Raw genomic sequence first — 13,489 nt, forward strand, 5'->3', positions numbered from 1 at the left:
CTTTCCCCCTACCCCCTCCAAAAAAAAAAAAATTTGAGCATTTATCTCACCTGTCGCTTTGGTTGAAGCCCCACCCCTCACTTGCTTTGTCAGCTCTTTGCTTTTCATAAAAGTAAGGCACATTTTTTGTGGCCCCTTGTTTGTGAAAGTTAATTTCTCAAGCCCAGTTTTCATTTTCAAGCCTTCTTTCTCAGGGAACAAAAAGTTATTTTTACTGATGAATGCAGAAAATTTGCTTTTTAAGCTTGGGTCAGTTTCCTATGGCCTGGTTTAAACCACTAGAGTAACTAAACTTCATCCTTTAAGATTTGACTTATCTTCTAAACTATTTAAGGGTATGGTGGTATATTAGACATTACCACCTTTCAACAACATTGGGACACAGAGTTCCTCTTTAATCCACCATTCTTTCAGTGTTCTTCCTAATGTCCTATTTGGGATACAGTCCTTTCACATAAGCTTTGAGTAAAAAGGAGCTCTGACTTTTCATCTTGAAGTAACATGTCTTTAGAGAATCAAGCAATTGCAATTTGATTTTAAAATGAATTGGAATTTCTTTGTATGACAGCCAGAAAGCCTGAAATTACAGTAGAAGGGCTGGGTAAGACCATGAGGCATGTTCAATTTCAATTTGAAAGTAGTTTATAACTCATTTTTCATTTTTCCTCCATCTTTCAGGCCTGCAAAGCAGAGCAGTATGGTGATCTTATCAGTCCTTTAATGATAAGAATTGGGTATGCACCACAAATTCTTACGTTTTATATAACAGCCCCGAACATCTATGAATCTATATTTCAAAAGAACCAATTCAGACATCTCACAAAACAGTTTTGCAAGTTTGGCACTCCTGGACCAGGAACAGTTCTTTAAAAAAAAATGTGTTAAATATGTATATGTATGTATTTTTTTTTAAATTTTCCTGGTCCAGGAGTGCCGAACTTGCAGAATTTTTCTGTGAGATGTCTGAATTGGTTCTTTTGAAATGCAGATTCATAGATGCTAGGGGCTGGAAGAGACCTTACAGAAGCATCAGGTCTGGCCTCCCTGCACTTGGGCAGGAAAGACTGCTGGGCTCAGATGACCACAGCAAGGTGGGCATCAAGACACTTTTTGAAGATCGCCAGGGTGGGTGACTGTACCACCTCTGAGGGGATATAATGTTCCTTTGCATTTGAAGGCAGAAGGTTTGCTTTTAGCCATTTACCTGGCTTTTGAATTTCTCTCTGTATGTAATGATCTTTTTTTTTCTTTAAATCCAACCTGAACCTCTTTGGTTTCTAAAGGAATTGCATTAGTTTGGATATCCATGTTAGAGAAGATGCAATTACTTAAATAACATTTATTCTTAAAACACATGCTAATTAGATACCACTTTCCCTGTAGAGTTGAAGGATATAACATCTATTTCTTTTTGTTTTAGTCGTTATATTTTTGGAATACCTTTATGAGAGTATTTCTCCATCCTTTCAGGAAACAGCTGGTAGAATATTGTGGGATATCGTATCAGCATGAATGGTTTGAGCTGGTTCTGTCCTGGGTACAGTGTCTGAAAATTACTGGGCTGGGGATGTTCACCGGCACAGGGAAAAACCAGCAGTGGTAATCTCATGGGATCCATTCAGACAACTACAATTTCAGGGGGCTGATCTCATTCAGCAGAGAAAATATGTCCTGCCACTTAAGTCCTTTGATTGTTCTATGACAAGACTGTCCAAGATGTGTCTAAGCGGCTAAATGCCACCCGTCTTCTCCCCCTCATACATGGAAGGATGAAAGCAGTGACAGCCTAATGGGAGCCTAGGGGCTGTAGGGTAGCTCTTCATGAGCCTCACTGTCTGTGGGGCACCCGTTGGACAGCCCCATCCTATGACTTGCCTATCACAGCGCTCTTAATTCTTAATGTTCTCAGTCACCTTGAACATTCACTAATGTGGATTATGGTGCTGGAGAAGGAGATTTCCAAGTCCCTCATATATTCTATTAGGAGAAGCAGACAGAGGAAGTTAGCTGAAGAAGCTGTCATTTGTACTAAAGAAGCTTTTTAAAAACTATTTCATAAAAAAAAATACAAAGAGCTTGATACACAATGAAAGGTGTGATGGAGGTTTGACCCAGAACGCTCAGTGTAATTTAACCTTTTGGGAATAACTTTATATAAAAATACCTTAATATGCAAGGCTGTTTGAGGCCATTGTAGCAGTTTCTTTCCGCATAACTATATTTTAACTATTCTATTCGTAATATTTTAGTTCATTTATACTGTTTGCTGCTTCCGTCTTCACTTGCCATTGTAACTGAGGTCAGTGTATATGTTGGAGGCTCTCATTAGCAGTAAAAATACACAGCAGTAAATTGTAGCACCATCAGAACTCTTGAGCACATTTGATATGCATGACAGTGGAATGACAGTTGCAAAATCCAGTGTTCAGTGAGCCCAGCATAGTCAGTGGTCATCTGGAAGTCTTGGGTGTCATTCTGCTGGCAAAATGTCCTCTATCCATCCAGCAACTGGACATAAAGTAGATACAAAAGATAAAGATTCACTGCTTAAGCAGGCAGGAAGTTGAGCAAAAAAAGTTATCAACTTTAAAAAGTTTATTTAGGTGACTGATATGTTAAACATGAAAATGGATTTATTTGCAAAACTACATTGATAGCTCTCAAAGAAGCATAGTTGTTTTTTTTCAATTTAGTAGTAGTATCAGATTTTTTTAGACCTTTTTTTTTTTGCCCCCTTAAGATTACCATCAAATTTAAATATTAAATCAACAGTTCTTTTACCTGCTAAAAACTTAATGTAGAGTTCTACAGTTTGATTAGCCAGAACTGAATGCATCAGTGCTCAAGGATGGGATGTTCAAAAGTGCTCATCACTGGTCTAATTTTGGGGACACTGAAGTCAAAAGTTAGGCTAGTTCTGAGCATTCCTAAGATTTCTATGCAAAGCAGTATAAGCAGTGTATCTCTTACTTGTTTTAGGGCTTGCTTGGCCGTATCAGCAGCACTTTAGATAAGAATGTAAAGTCAGAACTATAATTAGTTTGGATTTTCAAGTTTGAGGAAGAAAAAAGTTTTACCTGTATGGCCTGACCTCAGTGAAAACTAGGGTCTTGCAAAACTAGATAAAAATATAAGCTCTTGTGTGCAAATCAGAAAACTGTTCCCAGGAGAAGTGTTTCATACTCCTCATACATGGCACTTTGACCCAGAGGGAACATTAAAAGATATGCCTCTTAAATTTCAATCTAATTGGAATACTTAACTAAATACATTTCATATCTACATTGGATATTAAAAGTATTTGAGCACTTACTAGGTAGCAGTATACATTTGGAAATTCCAAAACGGGAACCTAAAACAACTGAAAGCTAAAAGATAACAGAGTCAACTCTAATGGTTTATCTTTAGCAATTAAGATGGCATTTTTATAAAGGAGGAATGATGTATGCACTTAAGACTATTTATTAATAACCATAAATTCTACTGTTTTGTCAGAAGCATGGGAGGGGAAATCACTGCTAGAATAACATAATTGTAAGATTTATGAATATTGTTAATTCCCTTCCAATATTTTTTCTTTGATTAATCAAGCTCAAATTTGTGACTGAATTGCTTTAAAGCTATCATTTTGAAGGAGGTAAACAATAATGTTTACCTGTACTTAAAGCAGCCTACAGGTAAAACCATTGCTTAAAGTATTAATGTCAATTGGAACATGAGCAATCGCATCTTGGACAGAAAGAGAATATATTCTTTTAAAATATATCTGTTTATAATGCAATTTTATAGTTGCATTCTTTCTTGGGGAGGAGAAGCTAACATTCCAAAATAACAGTTCTTATCTCAAAAAGTATGATTGCAGGTCTCTATATTCATACCTGTTTCTTACTTTTCCTTGCCTATTCAAAATACTCGTTGTTCATTACTGCCCGTTAACAATGGTGGGTATGGGTACGCTAGAGAAATTAAACTTCTTACATGTTACTTATTTTCTCTTGAAGTAACATATCCACCAATCCGGACCCACCCTGTGGTATTAAAAAAAACAACAAAAAAACAAAAGTAACATCTAGATCTGAGTTCCTTGGGAAAAGGTTGGTTTAAAGCTATATTTAATAGGCGAGTTGGATTTATTAGTGGTCTTGTAAAGTTCTATAAATGTCCGTTGGGAAGTAGATTTGGTGGGACTTACCGTCAGAGATCCTGAAGTGACAGCCTGAACTGCTCCTATATCTTTGGAGAGGAAGAGACATGACCCATTAGGAACGGATTGCTGGATATATTATTTTAGAGAAAAAAGAAAAGAACAGGTAAGACATTTTCCACTTCTTCTATTTCCTCATCACTACAAAGTATTTTGTAGCATCTGTGATGCACTGTAGACTTTTAACCACCTAATCAATCTCAAACAGCATGTTACATGAACACAAAGCAAGATGAATTTTTAAAAATATTACTTTTGCATCTTGGTTAAAGGCTCAAAATATGGGCTTAACAAATAATAATGTCTTGGTGATTTTTGCATTTAAACTACACTTTCCTAAGAAAGCAAGTATTCTGTCATCAATGATTTTGAAAAGAATTGAATTTTGGGAAGAATAAATGAACTGAAATGCTGATGTCTGCGTTAGGAGTATTTCAGTATTGTCTTCCATGCCTATGTATGGCTGAAAAACAGGGAGTCTCTTCATGATCATGAGTCAAAATATGTTAAGAACTGTGAAATGTGAAATATCTATCCACCTACCTGTCTTGCACCTGTTGACTCCCGTGGCCTCTGATCCTCACTCATGCATTTGCATTTTCACAGACCTGCATTTTGCGTATTGGCTTTTGTTCAATCCAGCAGACTCTCCTTATGCCTAAAGAAGGGTGTTTGTATCCAAAAGCTTGCAAAGAACAATTTTCCAGCTATTTAGCTGGTCTAATAAGAAAGAACCTTGTCTGCAAATATCCATCTGATTCACTCAAGCTGACTAGAAACATCACTGAGTGCTATTGAACCCAGCCTTCCAGGAACATGCCTCATGTGCATTTACCTGGCATTTGAAGAATAAATAAACTCATTACCTGAAGTGAAAATATTATGATGTTGTAATGCTTATGCTGTACAATAATGCTTTTTTATGTGATTTTTTTTTTTTCTGAATTATGGCAGAAACTACTAAGTCAGGGTTGTTTTTTTGGTTTTTGCTTTTCTCCAATGGGATCGGTGCTAATAGGACTAGAAATACTAGTTTCGTGGAAGTGCTCTTACCTGAAGCTGAATAATAGAGAAGTTGGGATGTTAGTTCAGTTACTTTTATGAAAATTCCCTTCCTTCATGCAAAAAGGAACTGCTTCCAATGTCTTCAAAAACTACTCAATAGAAAACCTGGACAGGATTCATACATTGTTAGTTTCTTTCATTCTAACTTCTATTGTTTGCTTGTTGCCTTTTTTCTTTATGACTAAACGAGATTCAAATCTCCAGTATACATTAAGAGTACTTGTAAAGTTACACTGATTTCACGCCGTCAGTGAGATTGGGATCGTTTAGTCTGTCCAGAGAGGTAGTTTGTGGTTTCTTATTCAGGAAATGGTTGCATCCTCCTCATATTATTTAGACTTGAGAAACTAACACAGAACATTTAAAAAAAAAAAAATCTCATTAAATATCTATTAGATAAGGACCTGTTGAAAACCCAGATAAGTAATTATGAATGCAAAAGTAAAAACTCAACTAGCTTGAAGACATTTGTAATTGGCTCTGGTTTTGCTGTATGATCCAACATGCTACAGGACAGTATATAAAAGAGGATGCATCTGTCTTCACCTTTTTGTTACTGTGAGGTACAACATCTCAAGTTAAAGGGATCTACACTTCTTTTATGACTTCAGGGATCACACTCCTTTTTAAAGGGCTCTACCCTTCACACTAAAGTGAGAATGAGATCTGTACTTCAGGGATCAAGGGAAACCAGGACAGGGATCCAACTCCTCTCTTCCAGTTCTGCTGCAACCACAGTTCAGAACAGATCACCTTGATCAGATAAGGGAACACAACATATTGAACTTTAACACCATCTTTAGGCCCTTAATTCAAGTCGGTTTGCAGGTGTGGTTGGTATAGGTAGACTAAGTCTTACAGACTCTTCCATGGCCTGTTCTGGGGGTCTTAGCACCACATACAGAGCTGTTACGTTCCTTACACTCCCAAACAAACCTTGTTGCAGCTGCTCTGTTGCTTCACTATCAGTGGGGTACCTAGAATAGAGAAGGGCAGTAAAGGATGCAGACAAACCTTTTCCTTTTTAGGGCAGTGACTTTGTTCCTTTTAGCTATTACCATATTCACTTGAATCTAAGATGAGGTTTTCCCACCCTAATCAGCATGGAGAGGAAAAAGGCCCTTGTCTTAGCTTTGCATACAAAGTGGGGTGGGAAGCTGCTATGGCTCTGACTCTCCTGAGCTCAGGTCAGGCCCAGAGTCAGATCCATAGCAGCCACCTGTTTGTGCCCCCCTTCCCCCCGATTAGTGTCAGACACAACTCGGCTCTGGCTCAAGCTGGATTCTATCTTGGGCATGGAGTACGTGGAAGCCGTGTCCTCTGACCAGTCAGTCAGTAGTGTCTGCTCTTCTACATGCTGTGAAGATAGCATCATCTGACAGTAAGGGGTGTGGGGGAGGTAAAGATGGGCAGGGAAGTGGTAGGGAAAGAAGCAGAGATAGGGAATGCAGGTGGGCAGAAGCAGCGGGGTGTGGGGGGGGAAGAGGCAGATGCTGGGGTGGGGCAGAGGCTGTTGGGAACTGGTGGTTGGGGATTTAGGTTGCAGGGGGCACAGGAAGGCTGCAGGGGGAAGTGGGGAAGGGCAAGAGGGCCATCTGACCATGTCCCCAGATACCTGACCCTTGGAGCCACTGCTTTCCTTGCTGCAGTAATGGGAGGGGGATGAATTCAAGACCAGCCCTCCAATACATAGATTCTGTACCTACAAAACAATGATAAATTTAATTTTTTCCCCCATGTATAGAATCTAATTATTGGGGGGGGGGTCATCTTAAATTCATGGTCATCTTAGACTCAAGTAAATATGGTAGGTCAGTTGATCACTTTTGGTTGGTTGGATTGGGAACTGAAAAGGTTTGTGTCATTCCCAAGCAGCTGTGCTCACTCAAGAGTTTCCATCAGAATCATATTTTCATACCCTTGTTTGCAAGTGTATAGTAGAGTGAAAATATTTCTCACTTTGAAGAAAGTTAAACCCTCGTGTTTATCAGCAAAATAACACATATATTTAGGTATAATACTGATTTTTCTGTTATCTGAAACGTAATAAAATTTACTAAAACCATTTAATAAAAGCTTAAAAGCATGTTTAACCAGTTACCCGTGAATAAATAACATTGACTATAGCTTCAAAGTTCTGTGTATATGATTTGGAGATCACTGTCTTGTTTTGCTTTTTCAATTTTAAGAATGAATCATTTTTACCTTTTAAGAGTTTTATCAAATATTTTCTAAAGTAACCATTTGATTTTTAACTAACTTTGTAGGTCAAATTTGTCTTAAATTTGCACTGGAATAGTGTTTAATAGAGTGTTAATTTTTAAAAAGACCAACCCCATTGGAAAGAGAGTTGACTCATGCTGGTGTCTCATGGATGTGGTTGCAAGGATAATGCAGAAATGATTTCTAACTATGAAGTATTATGGGGGGGGGCCCATGAAGAGGAACATTGTAGTTAAAATTGCCAAGGTTTTGCAGAGTAGTCTTATGATGGAGGGTTTGGGAAACAAGGTGGGGTAAATTTTACCTGGAAGAGAGTAAGTGTTACTGAAGGTAATTGAGGAAGGAAGTGATTCTGTTTTGCGTAGCCAAAATCAACAGTGTGATGTCTAAGGTTGTTTCTTAGTTAAAGTCCTTTTAATAATGGAGTTGCTGTGTCTGTGATGTCCCTTACTTGTTTATCATTAAGTAAATACTGTAGTTTTATTGGTAAAAGTTAAGACAGGAAATGGCATAAAATAATTTGTTGTCCTGTTCCTTTAGCAGAGCTCTCTGCTCTTAAGTATTTTACTTCATTGCTTGTGTTTTTCTAGCTTTCAGGCCAGAATGGGCAAACTAGGTTGGGGAGGGACCCTCAAATAAATAAGTCTTGTTTATGCTGTGCCACCCTGAAGGAAGACCCACAGCACTACTTATGTCCTGTTGTCATTTTGTTCTAATTCAGTGTGTGGTTGGTGGGTGCAATGCCAGCTTTGCATCTCAGGGAGGACTAGCTCGTCATGTGCCCACACACTTCAGCCAGCAGAATTCTTCAAAAGTTGCCAACCAGCCAAAGGCCAAAGAGGAATCTCCTTCTAAAGCTGGAATGAACAAAAGAAGGAAATTAAAGAATAAAAGACGGCGTTCATTACGTAAGTATTTCCATAGTTGGAAGCTTTTTAAATAGCTGTACAGTTTGACCTCTCAGACCATAGTATGTTCCTTTTTTTTTTTTTTCTTCTGCCCTGGTACTTCTGCTTGCTCCCACCTGTAGTGTTGAGATTTTTCCACCTGAAAAATTATGGATGCTTGAGACTTTACAATTACCAGGTAGTGAGGCATTATAAGTGCAGTTCGGAAGAAGGGGAAAATTTTGGGGAAAATGTTCTAAAGAGAAAATAAATATGAAGCCTATTCCAATCATGCATTTGGCTCACTAAAATATATTGCCCAGAAAAATCCTTGCCTCTTACAATGTGAAGCACATAAATTTGGGATGGAAGGGGTGCATAAGTTTTATGAAGGTGAACTATAAAATTGTGACCAAATTTAAATTCACTTATGTGTAAATCATTAGCTGCACTTTCAATATGGGAATAAGGGTGAAAAGTTTATATAGAATGCTTTTGTCTACCAGTTCACTCTTCCAGGTTTGTAATTCAGTTCAAAATTAAAAAAGAACCTTTCTGTTTTAGAATTTGGTGTGGAAGTATGGATATTTAATTTGATCAATACGTCATTATGTTTAAAGTTTACATAAACATTGCCTAGGTCATATAATGTACCATGTTTCTTGGTGATGCTTGAGAGTAGTTTTATAGTAGTTGCTATATTTACTCAACTATAAGACCCCTCCTCAATAATTAGATTCTATGTATGGAAAAATTATCATTTTTTCAAATTTTTCTAGTCTAATTATTGGAAATATGCCCTGAATTTATCCCCCTCCCACTGCTACAGCAGGGAAAATAAATAGGGGGGAGAGGGTCAGGTAAACCCCTTGCCCCCACAAACCTCTTCCTCTTCAAGGGGCCCTTCCCCCTTCCTCCTAGCATCAGACCCTGGTGTTCCTGAACACATGAAGTGAGGAGCAAATTTGCAAACACTGACCTTGAAATTAACATGGTCATATAAATTTGCATATACTACCCATAGATTTAATTCATCCAGAGTTGATGCATATTACTTTATTTAAATTGCTGGTACTCCAAAAATACACTATTAAGCAGCACTCTTATACCTACTTATATGTAGTATAAACTGTGCATAATATTAGTCCAAAGCCAAAAGGTTCCTGATGTACCATATAATTTATTGAGCTGGGCCCCAGCAGAACTAACAGCATTTCAAGCCATGGTGACCCCACATCTTAGCGCTGCTCAATATGTGCACGTACTCCAGATGCCACCGGCCATAAAGGAGCCATGTACTAATTAGCCCCCACTCATGACTGGAACTGAGCGTTCTTGTTAGGAGTCCTGGGATGCTCAGAAAAATTATGCAGATGTGGTGCAAGGCAATCTGGTTTGGCTGCACTTGATGGAGGGTGAGGCCACATTAATTGTATGCGACAGTCTGAGAGAGGCGGTGACAGATTCTGGGTGAGCTGTTTGGGTCCCCGTCTGTTGATGTCTGCCAGACATTTTAGGTTGATGAAGAAACAAGAATCAGTAGAAATGGAAAAGAAAGGTACAGTTCAGCTGTGGGAGCAAAGAGGAAGTGGAAATGAATTCAGTGTATTAGCTCACCGTGACCTGAAAAAGTGTTGGCGGTGAGGGGGACTGCACTCATTTCAGCACTACCATATATTTTTTTCTGATAGGCTGTGGTAATCTGTCCTTATGATAGGTTCCCATTAGTATCTCAGATTTCTGGCTAAGATTAAACTTAGCAATTTTTTGCTTCAAGGGGATGGTGTCAGGGTTGGCTTCGGTCCTGCTGACCTTAGCCTGGTATTGAACTACTTCCAGGCCTGGTGCCGGTTCCCTGTGGAGGGAACATCTACCTGTGTTTTTTTGGGTTTTTTTAAGGGCCATAATATATATTAAAAAAAATGAAGGAGGGGAGGAAGGTGATTACCATCAGCATGGCTGCCCCACAAGGGCCGTATAGTCATACTTGGTGTTGGCTGCATTGAAATCAGATTCATAGTTGCCTTCTGTGACTGAGTAACTTGCTGCTTTTGGCAGAAGTTTAATAATAGTGCATTTATTAAAGTTTTCTTGTATGCAAATGTAAGATGAAGGGCTTTTTTTTCCACGCTGGGGAGGGAGATGGTGGGGAACACGGAGGGGTGGATGGATGGCAAGTTCATCTTGTATTTGAGTAAATACGGTAAATTATTTTAGGTGTTATCTTCAGTATGACAAAATCCAGTAGACTCTAATTTCTGGCTCAGTCTTTGGATATGTGACTTTATGAGCAACTCTTTTGCTGTGCTCCCCTCCCACCCTTTCACAGTAAATGTTATGGAAATTGTAAATAGGTCAGTCTCTCACCTCTACTTTAGAATTTTTTACGCTTTATCTGGTTTACATTTTTGTAGAAAGAAAGCACAGTTGCATGGTCATTTGCAGTTTTATACCTCATGAGACAGATGGAGAATGAACCATATGGCTTTGCTGTAAGGCAAAAATCCTGTCTAGTTGAGCTGGGAACTGGCTCCTTTGATGTATTTTTCCAGAGGCCCCATGTCCCCAAATATGGGACCTCTGGAAAGTTGATGCCATTTTCAGAAAATGTTATGTCTTTAAAACTTTCTCCATAAGTTGGAAATTTCACTGAACTCTTTGGAATCAGGTAGACTTTTCAAAGGTTTTTCTTTTCATGCATCTTGCTGTTTCTCCATTTTATTTACAGTAATCCAAAGAACCTATAGTAAAGTGTGTATAAAAACATTTTAGTGAAATGCATACAAAAAATTGGGCCATAATCACACCTCAAAAAACAAACAAACAAAAAACAAAGAGACTTATCAGAACATTGTCTAAATCTAAATTCATGATGCAACTCTAAATCTGTGTTTCAGCACTTTAAGTGGCCCAAGTTTCTGAGGTGTTGAGCTTCTATTGATCTCTGTGCAAAGCAAGTTCTAATAAATTATCTGTCAAAAAGGAAAAGAAATACCCTAACATGCAGTTTTCTGAGGTCACAGATAAATTTCTTTTTGCCAAAAAAAGACAACATTTACTAAAATACTTCATTTACTCCTACTTAATCTAATGATTCTATCTTCACTTGGTTTTTGGTTATCTAAAGTAGATGTGACTAACTGAATGTTGATTTGTTCCTGTGTCCTTACACACATGATCATTCAAATATCCTCATGTATAGATCTGTGAAACTCAAAGTTATCAAAATAGCAAGGCTACTGTGCCTGCTCAGCTCCAAGGAAATATCTTTTTGATGGTCAGTATTAATGTGAGAGAGCTTAAGAATGTCATGTTGCCAACATAGAAAATAAGCCAACAGTATAAACTGTTTTATTCCAGTAAGTTAAAATATGATAGTTTTCTCAACCAAACTTTCAAGTAAAATTTTGCTTTTGTGTCTTCCTGTTCATGAATGTTATGTGCATTTTTACAGTTGAACCCAGTGTTTTGGTAAACTGATTTTTCTTTCTTTTGTCTTAGACACCTTGGCAGCTAAAAATGCCTGCTGTCCTGTGGAAATTGTTTGACCTTGTTGCTATAATGCTTAAGAAAATCATTTTGAATCCTCATTTTCCCAGCTATAATTTCTGCTACTTATAGACACTTTGTAATTCTATCGTCCTAACATGTTTGGAGGCTTCCGGCCAAATGTTTTAAAAGTGGATTTCAGCTTTGCACCCTCAACTTAAGAAGACCTCACAATGCTATGTTTTTTTTTTTTGTGGGGGGCTGTTTCATGTTTTCTGAAAAATCTAGGCTTTCATTTTCAAAAATGTTTCTTGCCTTTGCAGTTGCACAAGATAGCATTACACCTAGCAACAGCCATAATAATTAAGTTTACTAAATTTAATATCATAAAGGAGTGTAACCTTCATAAGACTCCAAATGAGAATCTTAATTGCATGAACTACAATATTTTGTCTAGTAGATTCTATCCAAAAGATTTGTTCTGCTTGCCTTTGGCGGCTCAGGTGTACACAAAACTTGTGGCATGAAGGATAGAAGTACTTGGTTGTGCTTCTGGTGTTAAGCGGTAAATATTCGATGCACAGGAATAAGTTTAGTGTTAACACGTGAAGACAGAAAAATGTGATTGGCAAGGTTCTTTGGGTAGATGTGATATTTTTATATTAGATCAACTGAGTAGTTGGGGGGAAAAAGTTCTTTGCAAGCTTTCAGGTACAGTGACCCTTCTGAAGGCATAAGGAGTATCCTCCTTCTGCAGAGATTCCTCTGAAGAAGGATGCTTATGCCCAAAAGCTTGCAAAGAACTTTTTTCCAACTACTCAGTCTAATAAAAGATATCCCATCTTCCCAAAGAACCTTGCCTGCCTGTTCCTTAGACCAACACGGCTACAACCAAAAACCCACAAAAAAGTGATTCACACTTCTTGATCTCTCCTTTGCATTCTGTGGGATGTTACGCTATAGTAAAATCTGTGCTTACCTTCTGTATAAAAGGTGAAGCAAAATTTTAGGAGTGTCCTCTCTCCTCTTTCCCCCCCCCACCTGCCAAAAGTGGGAGTAACTTGGTACAGGGTGGGAGGCAGACATGGCACAGCTCAAACCCTCCTGGGGCTGTCCAGGAGGGTTTTAACCTCCTCCTTCCTGCCTTGTCCTCTTGACCAGGTAATTGGCAGGACTGTCTAAGGCAGGGGCTCCTTTTACAAGCTGGAGGCTGGAACAACCTGGCTTGGGTCTAATGTGGGTCAGAGGATTTTCCCTGTTCCATAGCTGGGACATGGAGGGCTGAAAGAAGCATCATGGGCATAGGCACAGGCTGCCTGGGCCCAATTTGGCTGCTGAAAAGCCTTCAGCCACCCGTGCACTACCAAAACCACCCAACTTATGTTGGACCAAAGCTGGGAGGGTGGAAAGAAGCAGCAGCAATGTGGTTGTGCCCAGAAGTTGCCTTTTTCCTGGCACAGCTCCTTACTGCCTGGCCCCAGCCTGAGCACAGGCAAAGCCCTCTGGCTTTGTGGGTTGGATCCAGTGGCTCTGTATGTTGTTGACCCTTGTTGTAGGGTTTGCTGTGTCGCAGTCTCATTTCCATGGTTCTGTTCAAGGGGAAAGGTAGTGACGCAGACAG

General features: G+C 38.8%; 1 protein-coding gene across 1 annotated transcript in view; it reads left to right on the forward strand.

The window, feature by feature from the left end:
* Positions 1-13,489, forward strand: part of AEBP2 (AE binding protein 2) — a 102,358-nt gene that overhangs the window by 58,529 nt on the left and 30,340 nt on the right. The window contains exon 5 of the mRNA XM_019515839.1: positions 8,214-8,400. Coding sequence (XP_019371384.1) covers positions 8,214-8,400 — 187 coding nt within the window. The remainder of the gene's footprint in view (positions 1-8,213; positions 8,401-13,489) is intronic.

This window comes from Gavialis gangeticus, unplaced genomic scaffold, assembly GCF_001723915.1.
Source record: "Gavialis gangeticus isolate Ggan-Ray unplaced genomic scaffold, GavGan_comp1, whole genome shotgun sequence".
NCBI classification, from domain to species: domain Eukaryota; kingdom Metazoa; phylum Chordata; order Crocodylia; family Gavialidae; genus Gavialis; species Gavialis gangeticus.